This window comes from Salmo salar, chromosome ssa12 (genome assembly GCF_905237065.1).
Source record: "Salmo salar chromosome ssa12, Ssal_v3.1, whole genome shotgun sequence".
Taxonomy (NCBI): domain Eukaryota; kingdom Metazoa; phylum Chordata; class Actinopteri; order Salmoniformes; family Salmonidae; genus Salmo; species Salmo salar.
In genome coordinates this window covers 29,077,192-29,099,762 of record NC_059453.1, presented here as the reverse complement: position 1 = coordinate 29,099,762, position 22,571 = coordinate 29,077,192, and the positions used below count along the sequence as shown (strand labels likewise).

Below are 22,571 nucleotides of genomic sequence, written 5' to 3'. Positions count from 1 at the left end.
GAGGTTGCATACCGCCAATCTGGTTTCACCATTCTGTTGTTTACCCTTGGATGAACTCACCTGTGACAATGGCATCGCCTTGGTCTGTGACCACCATGAATTCATTATTTATTTTACCTTTATTTAACCAGGTAGGCTAGTTAAGAACAAGTTCTCATTTACAACTGCGACCTGGCCAAGATAAAGCAGTGCGACACAAACAACACAGTTACACATGGAATAAACAAACATACAATCAATAACACAATAGAGGAAGTCTATATACAGTGTGTGCAAATGAGGTAGGAAAAGGGGTTGAGGCAATAAATAGGCCATAGTGGCGAAATGAATTACAGTTTGGCAAATTAAACACTGGGATGATAGATGTGCAGAAGATGAGTGTGCAAGTAGCAGTACTGGGGTGCAAAAGAGCAAAATAAATAACATGGTGATGAGGTAGTTGGATGGGCTATTTACAGATTGGCTATGTACAGGTGCAGTGATCTGTGAGCTGCTCTGACAGCTGGTGCTAAAAGCTAGTGAGGGAGATATGAGTCTCCAGCTTCAGTGATTTTTGCAGTTCGTTCCAGTCATTGTCAGCAGAGAACTGGAAGGAAAGGCGGCCGAAGGAGGAGTTGGCTTTGGGGATGACTAGTGAAATATACCCGCTGGAGCGCCTGCTGCGGGTGGGTGCTGCTATGGTGACCAGTGAGCTGAGATAAGGCGGGGCTTTACCTAGCAACGACTTATAGATGACCTGGAGCCAGTGGGTTTGGCGACGGATATGAATCGAGGGCCAGCCAACGAGAGCATACAGGTCGCAGTGGTGGGTAGTATATGGGGCTTTGGTGACAAAACGGATGACACTGATTGACTGCATCTAATTTGCTGAGTAGAGTGTTGGAGGCTATTTTGTAAATGACATCGCCGAAGTCAAGGATTGGTAGGATGGTCAGTTTTACTAGGGTATGTTTGGCAGCATGAATGAAGGATGCTTTGTTGTGAAATAGGAAGCCGATTGTAGATTTAATTTTGGATTGGAGATGCTTAATGTGAGTCTGGAAGGAGAGTTTACAGTCTAGCCAGACACCTAGGTATTTGTAGTTCTCCACATATTCTAAGTGTCACAGCTGTCTTCAGGAAAGGACCAAAATGCAGCAGAGTTAGTATTCATCCTTCAATTTAATTGGAAAGAACACTATACAAAAACAAAAAAACAAGGAAACTGACAGCCAACAGTCCTGTCAGGTGCAACCACACTAAACAAGAAACAATTACCCACAACCCCAAAGAAAAACACACACTCCTATATAGGACTTCCAATCAAAGGCAACTCAACACACCTGCCTTCAATTGGGAGTCTTAATCACCAACAACCATTCACACACACACAAAAACCCTGCCACATCCTGACCAAAACTAATCCAATTGCTCCCTCTGCTGGTCAGGATGTGACAGTACCCCCCCTCAAGGTGCAGACCCCGTAATGCACCTTACAAAAAGAAAACACAACAAAAAATCCCCAATACCCCAACAAAACCAATAAACAATAACCCCTAAACAATAAGGGAGGGAAGGGAGGGAAGGGAGGGTGGCTGCCGTCAACGACGGCATTGTGCTACACCCTCCCTCCCCAACCCACCTATCCTGGAGGTGGCTCAGGTGCAGGACGTGGACCTCGCTCCACCTTCGTTGTCGCCCACTTCGGTGGCGCCGATAGCTGCGCCGGGCAGCCGGGCCACTCGGGCTGACCCTGGCAGACGGACCACTCGGGCATCTCTGGGCAGTCGGGCCGCTCTGGCATCTCCGGGCAGTCGGGCCGCTCTGGCATCTCCGGGCAGTCGGGCCGCTCTGGCATCTCCGGGCAGTCGGGCCGCTCTGGCATCTCCGGGCAGTCGGGCCGCTCTGGCATCTCCGGGCAGTCGGGCCGCTCTGGCATCTCCGGGCAGTCGGGCCGCTCTGGCGACTCCTGACTGGCAGGCAGCTCTGGCGACTCCTGACTGGCAGGCAGCTCTGGCGACTCCTGACTGGCAGGCAGCTCTGGCGACTCCTGACTGGCAGGCAGCTCTGGCGACTCCTGACTGGCAGGCAGCTCTGGCGACTCCTGACTGGCAGGCAGCTCTGGCGACTCCTGACTGGCAGGCAGCTCTGGCGACTCTGGCGACTCTGGCAAAACTGCCCTTGTGCCCCCCCCAAAAAATTATTGGGGCTGCCTCTCGAGTTTCCTAAACTCTTCCTTCGCCCTGGAAACGCTCCTCCTTAGCTCTGCCCACGTCCATCCTTCCTCCTCGTTCCTCTGCTGCTTGGTCCTGGTTTGGTGGGTAATTCTGTCACAGCTGTCTTCAGGAAAGGACCAAAACGCAGCAGAGTTAGTATTCATCCTTCAATTTAATTGGAAAGAACACTATACAAAAACAAAAAAACAAGGAAACTGACAGCCAACAGTCCTGTCAGGTGCAACCACACTAAACAAGAAACAATTACCCACAACCCCAAAGAAAAACACACACTCCTATATAGGACTCCCAATCAAAGGCAACTCAACACACCTGCCTTCAATTGGGAGTCCTAATCACCAACAACCATTCACACACACACACAAAAACACTGCCACATCCTGACCAAAACGAATCCAATTGCTCCCTCTGCTGGTCAGGATGTGACACTAAGTCAGAACCATCCAGAGTAGTGATGCTGGACGGGTGGGCAGGTGTGGGCAGCGATCAGTTGAAGACCATGCATTTAGTTTTACTTGCATTTAAGAGCAGTTGGAGGCCACGGAAGGAGAGTTGTATGGCATTGAAGCTCGTCTGGAGGTTAGTTAACACAGTGTCCAAAGAAGGGCCAGGAGTATACAGAATGGTGTTGTCTGCATAGAGGTGGATCAGAGAATCACCAGCAGCAAGAGCGACATCATTGATGCATACAGAGAAAAGAGTCAGCCCGAGGATTGAACCCTGTGGCACCCCCATAGAGACTGCCAGAGGTCCGGACAACAGGCCCTCTGATTTGACATACTGAACTCTGTCTGAGAAGTAGTTGGTGAACCAGACAAGGCAGTCATTTGAGAAACCAAGGCTGCCAATAAGAATGTGGAGATTGACAGAGTTGAAAGCCTTGGCCAGGTCGATGAATACAGCTGCACAGTATTGTCTCTTATCGATGGCGGTTATGATATCGTTTAGGACCTTGAACGTGACCAGCTCGGAAACCAGATTGCATAGTGGAGAAGGTATGTTGGGATACGATATGGTCGGTGATCTGTTTGTCAACTTGGCTTTCGAAGACCTTAGAAAGACAGGGAAGGATAGATATAGGTCTGTAGCAGTTTGGGTCTAGAGTGTCTCGGATGACCGCGGCAGCTTTCCAATCTTTGGGGATCTCAGACGATACGAAAGAGGTTGAACAAGCTAGTAATAGGGGTTGCAACAATTTCGGCAGATAATTTTAGGAAGAGAGGGTCCAGATTGTCTAGCCCTGCTGATTTGTAGGGGTCCAGATTTTGCAGCTCTTTCAGAACATCAGCTATCTGGATTTGGGTGAAGGAGAAATGGGGGAGGCTTGGGCAAGTTGCAGTGAGGGGTGCAGGGCTGTTGACCGGGGTAGGGGTAGCCAGGTGGAAAGCATGGCCAGTCGTAGAAAAATGCTAATTGAAGTTCTCAATTATCGCAGATTTATTGGTGGTGACAGTGTTTCCTAGCCTCAGTGCAGTGGGCAGCTGGGAGGAGGTGCTCTTATTCTCCATGGACTTTACAGTGTCCCAGAACTTAGTGTTAATGCAACAGGGTGCAAATTTCTGTTTGAAAAAGCTAGCCTTTGTTTTCCTAACTGCCTGTGTATATTGGTTTCTAACTTCCCTGAAGAGTTGCATATCACGGTGGCTATTTGATGCTAATGCAGTATGCCACAGAATGTTTTGCCACAGACCCATTACGGACGCAGGCAAAGAGGCAGTGATCACTGAGATCCTGGTTGAAGACAGCAGAGTTGTATTTGGAGGGCAGGTTGGTTAGGATGATATCTATGAGGGTGCCCGTGTTTACAGATTTAGTGTTGTACCTGGTGGGTTCATTGATAATTTGTGTGAGATTGAGAGCATCAAGCTTAGATTGTAGGATGGCCGGGGTGTTAAGCATGTCACAGTTTAGGTCACCTAACAGCACGAGCTCTGAAGATAGATGGGGGCAATCAATTCGCATTCGGGGTCCAGGACACAGCTGGGGGCAGAAGGTGGTCTATAGCAAGGAGCAACGGTAAGAGATTTGTTTCTGGAGAGGTGGATTTTAAAATTATAAGCTCAAATTGTTTGGGCACAGACCTGGATAGTAAAACAGAATTCATACTCCTCGGTGTCTGCCATCTTGGTATTTGTCAACAACATGAAGACATTCATATTCTTGTTGTTCCAGGATGGCTCAGCCATTCGAGCACTGTCATTCTAAAACAAAGTAATTCTGGCTCATGCTGTGCTGTTCAATCACAACAATGCAGGATATTCAGCCACTCTTGGAGGACAATGGAAATTGAATAGAACTGCATTCCAATGCATTTCAAAATGTGGCCATCATAACACCCTGATGAAGACTATACACTGAGTATACAAAACATTAACACCTGCTCTTTCCATTACAGAAACTGACAAGGTGAATCCAGGTGAAAGCTATGATCCCTTAATGATGTCACTTGTTAAATATTTGTGCAGTAATTATATAAATTTTTCTCACATGGTTTACTGCTTTTGGTTCCTTAAAACGTATTAAAACAGTTTAGACCTTAGAACAAAAAAATTCAGATTAGCCTCCCCATCAATTATGATTCTTTTTTTTTTAAAGATTATAGTAATTAAAATCAATAACAATTTTCATCATTTTTACAGAACCTAAACAGTGGCAAAGGTGTGGGATTTGAAAAGGAATTTCAAAGTGTGAAATATACAAAAGAAAAACAGGGGACAACAAAAAAGTATGTTATATGGGTTAAGATGTGGAGTAGGCCTCAAGCAGGCACATCTTCAACAAATCGCTTGATATACACTTCACACAGAAAACAAAACAAATTTTGTTGAACTGCGAAATAAACAAAACTTTACACATGAACATCTCAAACCACCATAATAGAGCTAAGCCAAAAGTCCAAGCTTCTTTGAAAGAGCCCTGACCAGTGCCAAACAGGCTAGCATATAAATCGATTAATCATTCTAGCTGTATCTATAGTGCCAACTGCCAATCATGTACTGAAGTAAGAAGGAACTGATACAAGATTTGGCAGGAATTATGGGAGGCGGAGTCTTGTTGTGGACGCCATTCACCTCAAGCTTCCACAATACAACAGATTAGTCAGTCTAAATGTAATGTCATCAGCAACATGATAGCAGTAAAACATAATGGGAACTGAAACAGTCATTCTATAACTACAAAATTAAGACAATAGCAGCCTCTTTCATAACATAAAACAATTGTGGCATTTACAAAAGTATCATAACCAACCACCAGGTAAACATTTACATGTTCAACTTGAAACTGATAACTAATTCTCTCAGATTACTAATTGACTCGTTTTTCAGGTTTACAGTTGCGTTCCATTGCACTGCCTTCATGGAGGCGAACCCTGGGCAAGATATAAATATAGATCTGAATTTTCCACCAGCAGATGGTGCAAGACAAGAAGAAAGGAGAAAGAGGAAGGCCAACAACAAACAGCTGTGGGAGGAGCGACAGGTTGACTTCTGGTAATGGTTATATGTTACATTCACTGCCAAAAATAATAAAACAAAGTCAAGTCAAAGGTTGCATTCCAAATGGCACCCTATTCCCTCTGGTCAAAAGTAGTGCACTATATAGGGAATTGGGTGCCATTTGGGACTCAAACAAATAGAATAGATGGGGACTCATTCTTCCCAGAGGTATTGTAGCAGGATCAAAGCCCAGGGAGAATAGTGGCAGATGCAGTTGTAGCTCTTGAAACCTGATGATCAACATGTTTACAGTTTCATTCCATTGCACTTCCTGGACCTGAGCAAGATAGATATAGATCTGCATTTTACACCAGCAGATCGAGCAAGACAAGGAGAAAGAGGAAGGCCAACAACTAAATCTGTGGTAGGAGCAACAGGCTGGCTTTTGGTTATAAGAGTGGTTGTTGTACAGTCTTGCGAAACACTCTTTCAGAAGGTAAACCAGTTTTACTACATGTTTTCAGAAAAGTGCAGTGTTCAAATTGAATGTTCGCACAACCTTAGTATAGAACAGCATGTAACGTTATAGTGATTAGATGGTATGGTGTTACAGTATAGTAATAACAACCAATATGGTAGAATCTACAGTAGAGGAAACGTGGAATGTTAAACCATGCACCTTGTAGTATAGTGTGTACAGTGATTAGATTACCTGGTATTACAGTATACCAATGTTCTACAGTGGTAGAATCTAGAGTATAGTGTGTACAGTGATTAGATTACCTGGTATTACAGTATACCAGTGTTCTACAGTGGTAGAATCTAGAGTATAGTAGTGTGTACAGTGACTAGATTACCTGGTATTACAGTATACCAATGTTCTACAGTGGTAGAATCTAGAGTATAGTGATTAGATTACCTGGTATTACAGTATACCAATGTTCTACAGTGGTAGAATCTAGAGTATAGTGATTAGATTACCTGGTATTACAGTATACCAATGTTCTACAGTGGCAGAATCTAGAGTATAGTGATTAGATTACCTGGTATTACAGTATACCAATGTTCTACAGTGGTAGAATCTAATGCATAGTGACACCATGGTTACCCTGTATAGAAACATTGATATATAGGGCAGTTACATATCATTTGTAATCAACCACAGACTTTAAAGGCTGCCATCATCTGTAGATTGTGAAGAAACAAATGCTTCAATCAGAATGACCTGAATGCCAAAGTGACTGTCACCGGACACCTATTGATCGCCCCTTATTGATCATCAAGGAAACAGTCCCTTCCAGAGACTGCCAGTTAACGAATCAGTTACTAACGACTGAAATGCTGGTCCTGTGGACTGTCACTGTTTAGACCTGGAAAGATGGAGTGAGTGAGAGAAAGAAAGAGAGAGAAAGAGCATATTGTTACACAATAATAGAAAGTGAAAACAGGAGAGACTTTTCACTAATCATTACAAGGAGCACAAGCGGCATGTAAACTACAATCATTAAAAAAAAACATGTCCCCTGTGAAGCTATGATGCTGAACAGAAAGAGAGCTATTATAGATACAATATGTTTTAGATGTACAATAGTGATAGACATATTAGATGTAGATAGAACATACAGTAAGGATAGCTTTTCCTTCTGCCTCATCAGCGTGGTGCGTGTCAGTTGGGTGGCCACTGTGACCTATAACCGACAAGGACAAGTCAGAAGCTGATCTGTGACATATTGTGGAGGAATGTCATGTAATGTTTCAATCTCCAGAGGACCATTGCCTCCTCCAAAGTTCAGTGAAAATAAGAGTTGGGCAGAATGTTTTTTAAAGTTAGTCAAGAGACTTGCAAGTAGGGCTGGGCGATATGGCCTAAAAGTAACATCTCCATTCTTTTCAGAGGTTAGGACGATTACCGATATATCTCGATTTCTTGTTTTTCTCTAAACAAATTTAAAATAGGCCAACACTTAATTCTTAACTGAATTTTCTTTATTAAAACTAAAAAATATAAGGCCTCAATGCCTATTTGTGCAAAACAAATGAACACATCCACGTGTCTATTCTATTGTTTAGGAATGTTTGACCACAAGCTGTTTGAATGTAATTTATATAATCATTTTGATTGAAAATGTATTCATTTAGTTAATTTGTTGTTATAATTAAACAGCCTGTAGTTATTTGCTATTGGATTGGCAGAATGAGACAACTACTAACACATTAGCCTACAGCTGGCCTGAACATAACTTTCTTGAATGCACTTTAATTATCCAATGTCACACTTACCGATGGCGAGGTGAAGCCTGTGCCCAAAGCACTGCAGGCGGGTCCAGTTGTTCAAGCGCAATGCTTTTATCATGTTGCTCCTGCTGTCAGTTGTCATGCACACCTGTTGGTCTTCACTGATCTTCCACGATGCCAGAGTCTTTGAGATCCTGGGCTATTACTTCACCCGTATGATCATCGGGGAAGTAAGACGTCTGGAGGCAGACGTTTTATAAATTCCAGTCTTCATTTATGTAGTGGACTGTCAAATTTAGGTATGGCTCTGACATTTTGCTCAACCATAGATCGTCTGTGGTGGAAAAATAAGAAACACTAGCCAGCTTCTCTGCGACTCTTTCGCGGGTAGCAATGTATAATCGCAGCAGGGCTTCTTCCGTGAAATACTTGCGGCTTGGCAGCTGATTTGTGGACACCTGTACCTAGCAGCTTTTTTAAATGCTGGCTTTTCTACTGTACAAATTGGAACCTTATCTTTCGCTATGTAATAGGTCACTGCATCCTTATCTCCTTCTACCTCAAACTTTTCTTGACATAAGGGATTACGTTTGAAAAGGAAGCGGCTATGGTAGTTTGTCTTTTAGCTGACATTTTGGAAATTGGGCGACTGGAATCGGCATTGCATAGTCTCACGAATTCCTCCCATTCCACCGCGTGTTTCAGTTGCAGGTGGTGGAAGGGGTTGGTTGTACTGCTGCTTTTCGTAGCAATTGTCTTGCGACACATTTTGCACAGGACATTCGTTCACTGAACAACAGACCTCTTCAACCCGAACCACTTCCAAATTACTGAAAAATATTGCTGCCCTTTTTGGGGATGATTTCAACCTCATGAGAGGCTGAGCTGGCTTCCCCACTTTCCATTTTGGCGGAACTCTTACCGCCACTACACTTCGTCGGCGTGGTTACAATTTGTGAAAGGCTGTCTTGGGTTGTGATGGTGGATAACCTCTGTGCACGTGTTGGCACGCAATTGGGACATGATTCGACATTGGGCTGACAGCGAAGAGACAGTGAGACACTGCATTTGTAAAACGTTACAACATTATAACAGAACCTCAATTATTGCGATAGACATTTTCCATATCGTGTTAAAACAAACTCGAATATGTTGAAAAAACTCGATCGCCCAGCCCTACTTGCAAGACAGCAGGTCTTCCCTCACAGTGCAGATAGGCCCATATTTCACTCAGCATTACAAAATAAACTCAGCAACAACAAAAAAAACTGTCATTCAAAGATAATTCGTATAATCCAAATAACTTCACAGATCTTCATTGTAAAGGGTTTAAACACTGTTTCCCATGCTTGTTCAATGAACCATAAACAATGAACAAGCACCTGTAGAACGGTCGTTCAGACTCTAACAGCTTACAGACGGTATGCAATTAAGGTCACAGTTATGAAAACTTAGGACACTAAAGAAGCCTTTCTACTGACTCTGAAAAACAACAAAAGAAAGATGCCCAGGGTCCCTGCTCATCTGCGTGAACGTGCCTTAGGCATGCTGCAAGGAGGTATGAGGACTTCAGATGTGGCCAGGGAAATAAATTGCAATGTCCGTACTGTGAGACGCTTAAGACAGCAGTACAGGGAGACAGGACGGACAACTGATCGTTCTCACGTGGCAGACCACGTGTAAAAACACCTGCACAGGATCGGTACATCCAAACATCACACCTGCGGGACAGGTACAGGATGGCAACAACAACTGCCTGAGTTACACCAGGAACGCACAATCCCTCCATCAGTGCTCAGACTGTCTGCAATAGGCTGAAAGAGGCTGGACTGAGGGCTTGTAGGCCTGTTGTAAGGAAGATCCTCACCAGACATCACCGGCAACAACGTTGCCTACGGGCACAAACCCACCGTCGCTGGACCAGACAGGACTGGCCAAAAGTGCCCTTCACTGATGAGTCACAGTTTTGTCTCACCAGGGGTGATGGTCGGATTCGCGGTTATCGTCGAAGGAATGAGCGTTACACCGAGGCCTGTACTCTGGAGCGGGAGCGATTTGGAGGTGGAGAGTCCATCATGGTCTGGGGCGGTGTGTTACAGCATCTTCGGAATGAGCTTGTCATTGCAGGAAATCTCAACGCTGTGTGTTACAGGGAAGACATCCTCCTCCCTCATGTGGTACCCTTCCTGCAGGCTCATCCTGACATGACCCTCCAGCATGACAATGTCACCAGCCATACTGCTTATTCTGTGCGTGATTTCCTGCAAGACAGGAATGTCAGTGTTCTGCCATGGCCAGCGAAGAGCCCGGATCTCAATCCCATTGAGCACATCTGGGACCTGTTGGATCGGACATTGAGGGCTAGGGCCATTCCCCCCAGAAATGTCCGGAAACTTGCAGGTGCCTTGGTGGAAGAGTGGGGTAACATCTCACAGCAAGAACTGGCAAATCTGGTGCAGTCCATGAGAAGGAGATACACTGCAGTACTTCATGCAGCTGGTGGCCACACCAGATACTGACTTACTTTTGACCCCCTTTTTGTTCAGGGACACATTATTCAATTTTTGTTAGTCACATGTCTGTGGAATTTGTTCAGTTTATTTCTCAGTTGTTAAATCTTGTTATGTTCATACAGATATTTACACATGTTAAGTTTGCTGAAAATAAACAGTTGACAGTGAGAGGACGTTTTCTTTTTTTTGTTGCTGAGTTTAGTATAACCCAAATAAATAATCTCCCTTCACCACAGCCATGCAGCTAAACTATCGAAATTAGAACAGGGGTGAGTCAATTCTTAAAATTTCCCCATGAGAACAATACAAAAGCGTAACTATCATCATCGCCAACAATTAGTAATCATCCGGCCTCCATTTTATACTCCACTTGTGACGGATGAAACACTTCCCTTTGACCAACATTCAATCAAATAAGTAATTACATTCAAAGGGAGAGAACAGACAGACGTGTTCCGGCTGAGTAGCTAGTTTCACAAAGCAAAAGCATGTGAATGCTAGCCTGGTCAAATATTTGTTTGTACTACTCTTGCCAACTCCATAGCTCATTGTCAAGACAAAGATGTTAGGCATGACAATGAGTGACAAGGGGTTGACATGATAGCCCAAACAGACTGGCACTCAGGCTATGTGAATGCATTATGGAGTGTTGTTTTTGCCTTGGAAAATGTAATCATTTTCATTTGTTGAGTTATAATTATCAAATTTTCCAAATTATGATGCTGGTCATTATAAAGTATATGTATTGCTTTTACAGGGAATTCTGTGAACTGTCTAGGAAAGATGGGAAACCATGAACCCAAAGTGACAAATAAAAATTACATTTTTTAATAAATACCGAATATTGAAGGACATACTCATTAATGGAAAGGTGGACAGCCTTCGAGCCCCTGTGAAGAAAAAAAAAATGACACAAAACCTACTATTACAATTTAGCTTAAAACGAACTATACTGAACAAAAATATAAATGCAACATGTAAAGTCTTGGTCCCATGTTAAATGTCCTGAATTAAAAATCCCAGAAATGTTCCATATGCACAAAAAACAGATTTCTCTCAAATGTTGTGCACAAATGCGTTTACATCCCTGTTAGTGAGCATTTATCCTTTGCAAAAATAATCCATCCACCTGAGAAGTGTGGCTTGTCAAGAAGCTGATTAAACAGCATCATTACACAGGTGCACCTTGTGCTGGGGACAATAAAAGGCCCCTCTAAAATGTGCAATTTTGTTACACATCACAATGCCACAGATGTCTCAAGTTTTGAGTGAGTGTGCATTTGGCATGTTGACTGCAGGAACGTCCATCAGAGCTGTTGCCATATAATTTAATGTTCACTTTTCTACCATAACCTGCCTCCAACGTCATTTTAGAGAATTTTGCATTATGTCCAACCGGCCTCACAACCGCAGACCACATGTAACCACGCCAGACCAGGACCTCCACATCCGGCTTCTTCAACTGCGGGATCATCTGAGACCAACCAACCGGACAGCTGATGAAACTGAAGAGTATTTCTGTCTGTATAAAGCCCTTTTGTGGGGGAAAATGAATTAGCCGGTCCTGGCTCCAAAGTGGGTGGGCCTATGCCCTCACCCATTGATGAACTCCTGCCCAGTCATGTGAAATCCATTGATTAGGGTCTAATTTATTTATTTCAGTTGACTGATTTCCTTATATGAACTGTAACTCAGTAAAATGGTTGAAATTGTTGCATGTTACGTTTATTTTTGTACAGTATACATAAAAAAAGCTAATAAGTAAAGCAAAAGTGATGTTGATTAACAATAAATAGCCTACTAGTGCAGTTCATGCTTAATCCGTTAATATTGACTTGGATTGAGCATCAAATACACCGTTTTTCATGGTTAATATAAGCCTATGCCACACATGGCTGAAAGCCACTGATCATATAGTAAAGATGTCTGATATTTAACTACTGTACATGACGACTGGCTGAGCCTGGGTATTTTCACTAGGTTGTTTGACTACTGAGGTACTTGGCAGTGTAACTTTAAGGTAATCATACCTATTCAGAGCCAAAATGGGTGGCTGCTAACTGCTAAAGCATGCAGTCCCACTATACAGGTTCATTTAGCACGCCAAGCAGAGATCCATGATACTCAACCAAGCTTCATGCAATGATATCTGTTCATGGAGTTACACACACAGAGAGATCACACATATCAGCCAGGCCCATGTAGCACAGTCGAAGAGAGCTGTCATCAGTCTGTACTGTATGACAATTCTTGTACTTACGTTGGACAGAGCGCCTCTTAAATATCAGCAGCGCAGCAAGGAGTCCAATGACCAAAGATCCTATGACTCCAACTGGTGCAAGCCACTGGGTAGTGGAGTCAGAAGCAAAATCATCTTTTGAACCTTCAAATGCAGGTGGAAAATAAACAATTTGCAAATTAAATAGGGAATTCACAGATATTTGAATGAAATACAGGTAGTGCTACTCTGTGAACAGACATAGATGCACAAAGTCCATGATTGAGAACAAATAAAATCAGATTATTTTTACAAATCTAATCCAGCAGACCTGGATTCAGTCAACCAAAGTTCAATGTCATTTCAACTAAATAGAAGTTCCAATATTATTTTAAAATATCAAATCCAGAGGAAAAGGTCAGTTATGATTGGTCAAAGTCAGTATCAGGTCAGGTCACTTGTTCCAACTTCATTTCCTGCAGAGTAATTTTTGATATCTTAAAATAAACAGACTAGAGCTCTTTTCTAATCTAAATATAATCTTAATTTACTTCCCATTGCTAAAACTAATTCGTTTTCGCATCAGATGGATAACTTGTATTTGGAAATTACCAGACAGGCAGGTCAGAAAAAACATTCAAAATGGCTGCGAGAGGAGAGAAACAACTGCAGAGAAGGAATGTTCTGGTAAAAAGGTATTATGACTACACTGAATCGTGATAAAATGGAGCAGATTGGAGACTATGAGCTCTAATTTGCAACTAGTGCAGGTATTTACAACTCCACTATCATTATTAACCTAGTAATTTCCTCTAGGCTCACCAGATGACAAGCAGACTGGGTTAAGCAAACATTGAAGATCTTCTGGAATCATATTGAAACATGTATGGAATGTTTCTTAGCCAAACCAAGACATTCATTTTCTTTTTTCCAGTTTCAAGGAAGATGTTCAGTCAGATTTGGGAGCATGTTATGGCCTGATCTACTCCACCCCTCAGTGACATGTTCTCTCTTTATAAGGCTGATTTATTGTGCTCACGCATGATAAAGACATCGCAAAAAAGGCCTTTGCTAATAAAAGTAGACTAGATTGAGGCTGAATTGTTTACAATGATCAGGGTTAGGATGAGCGAATAAGGGAGACTGGCATGTTTTGGATTTGGCCCTGCTTTCAAAAAGGATGACATCACAAACATTCATACACACTGTGTATACCGACCACGATGGCAGAACGTACCTGCTGAACATACAAAAGGGATCTCAAATGATGCCTTCCCCTCCTGGACTCCATTGGTGTTGTGCACTGTGCATGAGTAGTTTGTAGAACCACTGTATGTAGCCTTCAGAACTGTTAGTTTACTGGAGAGGCTAAACAGTGTGTCGTCTGCCTTTTTGGCCACAAGTTCAGCACTGCCTGTGCAGTTCGTGCCAAACTCGTCAAACCACCAGATCAACCCTTTCTGGTGCCCACCTGTAGAGTTGCAGAAAATGGTCACACCAGTGTTTTGTTTTATGCAGTTCTCAGGACTGGAACTCATGGTTGGTGATTTGTACATAGCTGGAAGAGAGAGAGAAAGATACATTATATTACATACAGTTGAAGTTGGAAGTTCATACACCTTAGCCAAATATACTGCTCAAAAAAATAAAGGGAACACTTAAACAACACATCCTAGATCTGAATGAAAGAAATAATCTTATTAATTACTTTTTTCTTTACATAGTTGAATGTGCTGACAACAAAATCACACAAAAATAATCAATGGAAATCCAATTTATCAACCCATGGAGGTCTGGATTTGGAGTCACACTCAAAAGTAAAGTGGAAAACCACACTACAGGCTGATCCAACTTTGATGTAATATCCTTAAAACAAGTCAGAATGAGGCTCAGTAGTGTGTGTGGCCTCCACGTGCCTGTATGACCTCCCTACAACGCCTGGGCATGCTCCTGATGAGGTGGCGGATGGTCTCCTGAGGGATCTCCTCCCAGACCTGGACTAAAGCATCCGCCAACTCCTGGACAGTCTGTGGTGCAACGTGGCGTTGGTGGATGGAGCGAGACATGATGTCCCAGATGTGCTCAATTGGATTCAGGTCTGGGGAACGGGCGGGCCAGTCCATAGCATCAATGCCTTCCTCTTGCAGGAACTGCTGACACACTCCAGCCACAAGAGGTCTAGCATTGTCTTGTATTAGGAGGTACCCAGGGCCAACCGCGCCAGCATATGGTCTCACAAGGGTTCTGAGGATCTCATCTCGGTACCTAATGGCAGTCAGGCTACCTCTGGCGAGCACATGGAGGGCTGTGCGGCCCCCCAAAGAAATGCCACCCCACACCATGAGTGACCCACCGCCAAACCGGTCATGCTGGAGGATGTTGCAGGCAGCAGAACGTTCTCCACGGCATCTCCAGACTCTGTCACGTCTGTCACATGTGCTCAGTGTGAACCTGCTTTCATCTGTGAAGAGCACAGGGCGCCAGTGGCGAATTTGCCAATCTTGGTGTTCTCTGGCAAATGCCAAACGTCCTGCATGGTGTTGGGCTGTAAGCACAACCCCCACCTGTGGACGTCGGGCCCTCATATCACACTCATGGAGTCTGTTTCTGACCGTTTGAGCAGACACATGCACATTTGTGGCCTGCTGGAGGTCATTTTGCAGGGCTCTGGCAGTGCTTCTCCTGCTCCTCCTTGCACAAAGGCGGAGGTAGCGGTCCTGCTGCTGGGTTGTTGCCCTCCTACGGCCTCCTCCACATCTCCTGATGTACTGGCCTGTCTCCTGCTAGCGCCTCCATGCTCTGGACACTACGCTGACAGACACAGCAAACCTTCTTGCCACAGCTCGCATTGATGTGCCATCCTGGATGAGCTGCACTACCTGAGCCACTTGTGTGGGTTGTAGACTCCGTCTCATGCTACCACTAGAGTGAAAGCACCGCCAGCATTCAAAAGTGACCAAAACATCAGCCAGGAAGCATAGGAACTGAGAAGTGGTCTGTGGTCCCCACCTGCAGAACTACTCCTTTATTGGGGGTGTCTTGCTAATTGCCTATAATTTCCACCTGTTGTCTATTCCATTTGCACAACAGCATGTGAAATGTATTGTCAATCAGTGTTGCTTCCTAAGTGGACAGTTTGATTTCACAGAAGTGTGATTGACTTGGAGTTACATTGTGTTGCTTAAGTGTTCCTTTTATTTTTTTGAGCAGTGTACATTTGAACTCAGTTTTTCACAATTCCTGACATTTAATCCTAGTAAAAATTCCCTGTCTTAGGTCAGTTAGGATCACCACTTTATTTTAAGAATGTAAAATGTCAGAATAATAGTAGAGAGAATTATTTATTTCTGCTTTTATTTCTATCATCACATTCCCAGTGGGTCAGAAGTTTACATACACTCAATTAGTATTTGGTAGCATTGCCTTTAAATTGTTTAACTTGGGTCAAACATTTCAGGAAGCCTTCCACAAGCTTCCCACAATAAGTTGGGTGAATTTTGTCCCATTCCTCCCGACAGAGTTGGTGTAACTGAATCAGGTTTGTAGGCCTCCTTGCTCGCACACGCTTTTTCAGTTCTGCTCACAAATGTTCTATAGGATTGAGGTCAGGTCTTTATGATGGCCACTCCAATACCTTGACTTTGTTGTCCTTAAGCCATTTTGCCACAACTTTGGAAGTATTAGGGTCATTGTCCATTTGGAAGACCCATTGGCAACCAAGCTTTAACTTCCTGACTGATGTCATGAGATATTGCTTCAATATATACACATAATTTTCCATCCTCATGACGCCGTCTATTTTGTAAAGTACACCAGTCCCGCCTGCAACAAAGCACCCCCACAACATGATGCTGCCACACCCGTGTTTCACGGTTGGGATGGTGTTCTTCGGCTTGCAAGCCTCCCCCTTTTTCCTCCAAACATAACAATCAAAACAAATGTATTTATATAGCCCTTCTTACATCAGCTGATATCTCAAAGTGCTGTACAGAAACCCAGCCTAAAACCCCAAACAGCAAGCAATGCAGGTGTAGAAGCACGGTGGCTAGGAAAAACTCCCTAGAAAGGCCAAAACCTAGGAAGAAACCTAGAGAGGAACCAGGCTATGAGGGGTGGCCAGTCCTCTTCTGGCTGTGCCAGGTGGAGATTATAACAGCACATGGCCTAGATGTTCAAATGTTCATAAATGACAAGCATGGTCAAATAATAATAATCATTGTAGTTGTCGAGGGTGCAACAAGTCAGTAACACAAGAGTAAGTGTCAGTTGGCTGTTCGGCCATAATGACAATGGTCATTATACATTTACATTTTAGTCATTTAGCAGACGCTCTTATCTAGAGCGACTTACAGTAGTGAATGCATACATTTCATAAACATTTTTTTTTCTTCCTGTGCTGGCCCCCCGTGGGAATCGAACCCACAACCCTGGCATTGCAAAGACCATGCTCTACCAACTGAGCTACAGTTCTATTTATGTTTCATCAGACCAGAGGACATTTCTCCAAAAAGTACGATCTTTGTCCCCATGTGCAGTTGCAAACCGTAGTCTGGCTTTTTTTAATGCCGGTTTTGGAGCAGTGGCTTCTTCCTTGCTGAGCGGCCTTTCAGGTTATGTCGAAATAGGACTCGTTTTACTGTGGATATAGATACTTTTCTACCTGTTTCCTCCAGCATCTTCACAAGGTCCTTTGCTGTTGTTCTGGGAATGATTTTCACTTTTCGCACCAAAATACATTCATCTCTAGGAGACAGAATGTGTCTCCTTCCTGAGCGGTATGACGGCTGGGTGGTCCCATGGTGTTTATACTTGCGTACTATTGTTTGTACAGATGAACGTGGTACCTTCAGGTGTTTGGAAATTGCTCCCAAGGATGAACCAGACTTGTGGAGGTCTGAGGTCTTGGCTGATTTCTTTTGATTTTCCCATGATGTCAAGCAAAGAGGCACTGAGTTTGAAGGTAGGCCTTGAAATACATCCACAGGTACACCTCTAATTGACTCAAATGATGTCAATTTGAGCCTATCAGAAGCTTCTAAAGACATGACATCATTTCCTGAAATTTCCCAAGCTGTTTAAAGGCACAGTCAACTTAGTGTATGTAAACTTCTGACCCACTGGAATTGTGATACAGTGAATTATAAGTGAAATAATCTGTCCGTAAACAATTTTTGGAAAAATGACTTGTGTCATGCACAAAGTAGATGTCCTAACCAACTTGCCAAAACTATAGTTTGTTAACAAGAAATTTGTGGAGTGGTTGAAAATAGATTTTTAATTACTCCAACCTAAGTGTATGTAAACTTCCGACTTCAACTGTACATGTGGGTGCAGTTTGCAACCACGTCAGTGGGTAAACATCGTTAAGACAGACTGCACCTTTTCAACACCCATCAAAGGGTTAGAACTTGGAATGAGATTACTGGAGGAGTGATTTTTAATGAACTGGAATTACCTTTCTTTTATCACTCACATGTTCTAACTGAGTCTGTGTACATTATTTGTAAACACTGATTGCATGACATGGGTAGAATGGCATTATGGAGACTAGTTGTGGACATTCCCACTGATAATACTCTGTGCCGTTTGAGCACTGTCATTCTGAAACAGAAAGAAACTCTGGCTCCTGCTGTGCTGTCCAATACACACACACACACACACACACACACACACACACACACACACACACACACACACACACACACACACACACACACACACACACACACACACACACACACACACAAATAGATCTGAACTCCCCCTGAACCTATTTCAGACTAAACATCCTTATCAACTTTTTATCATAACTGTATGGGCGGGTGTGGGTGTGTGTGGGTGTGTGTGTGACAACAATGGAAGTTGAATAGAACTTCATTTCAACATGTGGGCATCATAACACCCTGATGAAGGCTATGAGCTGAGACGCATTTCAAAAAATTAAATGTTGTATTGTATTCTTCTATTGCCCTTAAAGAGTGTCTGAATATCTCACATGTTCCGTTTTCTCCTTTCATGAACCTGTGTTGAAAGGTGCTTCTATTTTTATAATCACATTTGGTTGAACTGTAGACAGTATAGGACTCACCTGTGACACTGAGGCTGATTGTAGCTGTAGCATCACCACTGTCTGTTCTCACCATGCATTCATACTCCCCCTTGTCAGCCATCTTGGTATTTGTCAACAACAAGGACACATTCATATTCTTCTTGTTCCAGGATGGCTCAGCAAATTTAAATCCAAGGGTTGAGGTATTTACATGTTTATGGTATTCCAACAAAAGTGCATCACCTCCCACCCTCTTCCAGGTCACCGTCAAGATGGTCACGTTCTGAACAGCTTTGACAATACACTCCAGCAATGACTGCTGACCATAAACCCCATGGTATTCTTCTTTGCACTCCAGTTTGACAAATGCTGTAAGTAAAATATCATTACAGAGAAAAAGACCACATAAATACAGAAGATAATTACTGTTATAGTAGTCAGTTTTATCATAATGTGACCAATCTTATTGAACTTTTAGTAAAAAATAATATACAGTTCTTCCAAACCACAATGTTAATAATCTGCTGAAAACGATAAATACATTGTTGTATTTTTGTATATAACATTTTATAATCATTATTATGGAATTTATGGCATAACTTACTCTCAAAAGAATTTCCAGCTCTGATACAGGCTAAATGGATCGCAAAAAATAGAAAACTGGTAGCTGAAGTCATCTTTGGATTCCTGAGTAGGAAGAGAGAAATGTACAATGACAACACTTGTCACAGCAGTATGAGATAAGTCTCTAGACCGCGTGAGGTAGGTCTATAGACTGCCTATCACTCACAGAGTGGCTCTGGACTGTCATCCAAAAATAAAGACATAAAACAGTTGCTAACAGAAACAAATCCTGATCGACTAAAGTAAAGGGCTGAATAGGTCTTAATTATACTGAACGAAAATATAAATGCAATCTGTGACAATTTCAATTTTTTTATTGATTTACAGTTCATATGATGAAATCAGTCAATTGAAATAAATTCATTAGGCCCTAATCTATGGATTTAACATGACTGGTAATACAGATGCCTCTGTTGGTCACAGATACATTTAAAAATAAAAGGGCCTCACAGTATTTCTGTGCATTCAAATTGCCATCGTTAAAATGCAATTGTGTTCATTGTCCGTAGCTTATGCCTGCCCTTACCATAACCCCACCGCCACTATTGGGCACTCAGCAAACCCCACAACATTGGCACAGCAAACCGCTTGCTCACACGACGCAATACACTTGCCTGTGGTTGTGAGGCTGGTTGGACGTACTGCCAAATTCCCTAAAAGGACGCTGGAGGTGGTTTATGGTATGTGACAAAACTGCACATTTTAAAGTGGTCTTTTAGTGTCCCCAGCACAAGGTGCACCTGTGTAATGATCATGCTGTTTAACCAGCTTCTTGATATGCCACACCTCTCAGGTGGATTATCATGCCAAAAGAGAAATGCTCACTAACAGGGATGTAAACAAATTTGTGCACAATATTTGAGAAAATATTGTGCGCAAGGAACATTTCTGGGATCTTTAATTTCAGGTCATGAGACATGGAACCAACACTTTACATGTTGCATTTATATTTTTGTTCAGTGTAAGTGCATAGTGAATGAGGGCCTAACATAGGCAACTGTCCCCTATTAAGCTATCTATTTGTCACTTCCCACCTGGATTGTCGACATGCCTGTTTCAACTATTTCTTTGGCAGGCAAACACAATAAAATGTGAACATTATACAAATAGACAAAAGAGCATTTACATTTTAGTAATTTAGCAGACACACTTATCCAAAGCGACTTAAGTGTTCATATTAAGATGCACTGTATATACAAAAGTATGTGGACACCCCTTCAAATGAGTGGATTCGGCTATTTCAGCCACACCCGTTGAAGACCGGTGTATAAAATTGAACACACATCCATGCAATCTCCATAGACAAACATTGGCAGTAGAATGGCCTTACTGAAGAACCCAGTGACTTTCAACTTGGCACCGTCATAGAATGCCACCTTTCCAACAAGTCAGTTCATCAAATTTCTGTCCTGCTACAGCTGCACCAGTCAACTGTAAGTGCTGTTATTGTGAAGTGGAAACGTCTAGGAGCAACAACGGCTCAGCCGCGAAGTGGTAGGACACACAAAATCGCCTGTCCTCGGTTGCAACACTCACTACCGAGTTCCAAACTGCATCTGGAAGCAATGTCAGCACAATAACTGTTTGGCAGGAACTTCATGAAATGGGTTTCCATGGCCAAGCAGCCGCACACAAGCCTAAGATCACCATGCACAATGCCAAGCTGTGGCTGGAGTGGTGTAAAGCTCGCCGGCATTGGACTCTGGAGCAGTGGAAACGCACTCTCTGGAGTGATAAATCACGCTTCACCATCTGGCAGTCTGACGGACGAATCTGGGTTTGGCGGATGCCAGGAGAACCCTACCTGTCTGAATGCATAGTGCCAACTATAAGGAGGAATAATGGTCTGAGGCTTTTTTTCATGGTTCGGCTAGGACCCTAAGTTCCAGTGACAGGAAATCTTAATGCTACAGCATACAATGACATTCTAGACGATTCTGTGATTCCAACTTTGTGGCAACAGTTTGCGGAAGGTCTTTTCCTGTTTCAGCATGACAATGCCTCCATACACAAAGCAAGGTCATTACAGAAATGGTTTGTTGAGATCGGTGTGGAAGAACTTGACTGGCCTGCACAGAGCCCTGACCTCAACCCCATTGAACACCTTTGGGATGAATTGGAACGCCGACTGCAAGCCAGGCCTAATCGCCCAACATCAGTGCCCGACCTCACTAATGCTCTTGTGGCTGAATGGAAGCAAGTCCCCACAACAATGTTCCAACATTGCTGGAGAGCCTTCCCAGAAGAGTGGAGGCTGTTATAGCAGCAAAGGGGGGACCAACTCCATATTAATGCTCATGATTTTGCAATGAGATGTTTGACGAGCAGGTGTCCACATACTTTGGTAATGTAGTCTAGCTAGGTGGGTCAACCACATATCGCAGTCATAGTAAATACATTTTTCCTCAATAAAGTAGCTATCAGTAAAGTTAGAGCTAGTAAGGGAGGGACAAGTGCGAAAGGCTTTTTTTTCACACTGAAGGAAACACATTCTATTATTAAGGAAACAATGTGTGGGAGAATGACAGTACTGTTAAATTAATTCAAGTGGCCGCTAAAGCTGTTGGAGTTATTCTCACCCACAATATACTTGTTGCTTCTGGAGCCAATGTAGCTGAAGAATGCGCAAAGGAATAAACAGCTGAAATGGGAGAATAAGTTATTTTTTCCTCCCTTGTGAGGACTACTGGAAGGACCTTTTACAGAAAGATGCATGAAATAGGCCTACAGATGCAAAACTTCAGGCAATGATCAAGGGATAGGATGTAGTACCCCGCTAACTTGGTTGTGGTTTGAGACAACAACAACAAAAAATCCATATAGTATACTTGACATGTGGAGAAAGCTCCAAAATGTTTGATACACAAAATGAAACATTTGCAGGACTCAGAACCTTCACTTTAATGAGTTAACAGGATTTAATACAGAATCAACCTTGATTGGTGGGAAGAAACAGCGTGCCTTACCTGCTGCTGTGGTCAATTTGTTGAATGAGAAGTAGAACAACAGAAAACTCCTCAACAGTGACATCACCATTACCACAGCTGGCTGTGTACTGCAGTCTGTCTCTGTCTGACATCTACTTATAAAGAACAGGAAATAGGGTACATCTGACATCACAGTCCCTCACAGTCAACCACACCTTCATGTATTACTGCAGTCTAATTTAGAATTCTTAATTGAATCAAATGCTATTTTTATATGCTATTAGAATCTCAATGGTTTATTGTGTTAGACATACAATATGGTGAGTGGAGAGTTTAGATGGATTGCATTGTT

The 22,571-nt window shown here is 42.9% G+C and overlaps 1 protein-coding gene across 6 annotated transcripts; it reads right to left on the bottom strand.

The window, feature by feature from the left end:
* Positions 1-4,784: 4,784 nt before the first annotated feature.
* On the bottom strand, positions 4,785-22,409 carry LOC106595778 (uncharacterized). 6 transcript variants are annotated; one of them, XR_006757944.1, is made up of 10 exons: positions 22,259-22,409; positions 21,876-21,933; positions 19,273-19,355; positions 18,708-19,037; positions 13,857-14,177; positions 12,662-12,784; positions 11,259-11,291; positions 7,277-7,341; positions 6,573-7,023; positions 4,785-6,510 (listed from the first exon to the last, which is right to left on the bottom strand). XR_006757944.1 is itself a non-coding variant. In XM_045691206.1 (9 exons), exons 1-8 carry the CDS (start codon positions 22,407-22,409, stop codon positions 7,320-7,322), a joined length of 1,140 nt encoding a protein of 379 aa, XP_045547162.1. In that variant the 3' UTR covers positions 4,785-7,023; positions 7,277-7,319. The 6 variants fall into 6 exon arrangements, 5 of the variants coding, with proteins under 5 accessions (XP_045547162.1, XP_045547161.1, XP_045547165.1 ...); XM_045691206.1 differs by having other exon boundaries at positions 4,785-7,023; positions 11,240-11,291; XM_045691205.1 differs by having other exon boundaries at positions 4,785-7,023.
* Positions 22,410-22,571: the final 162 nt, after the last annotated feature.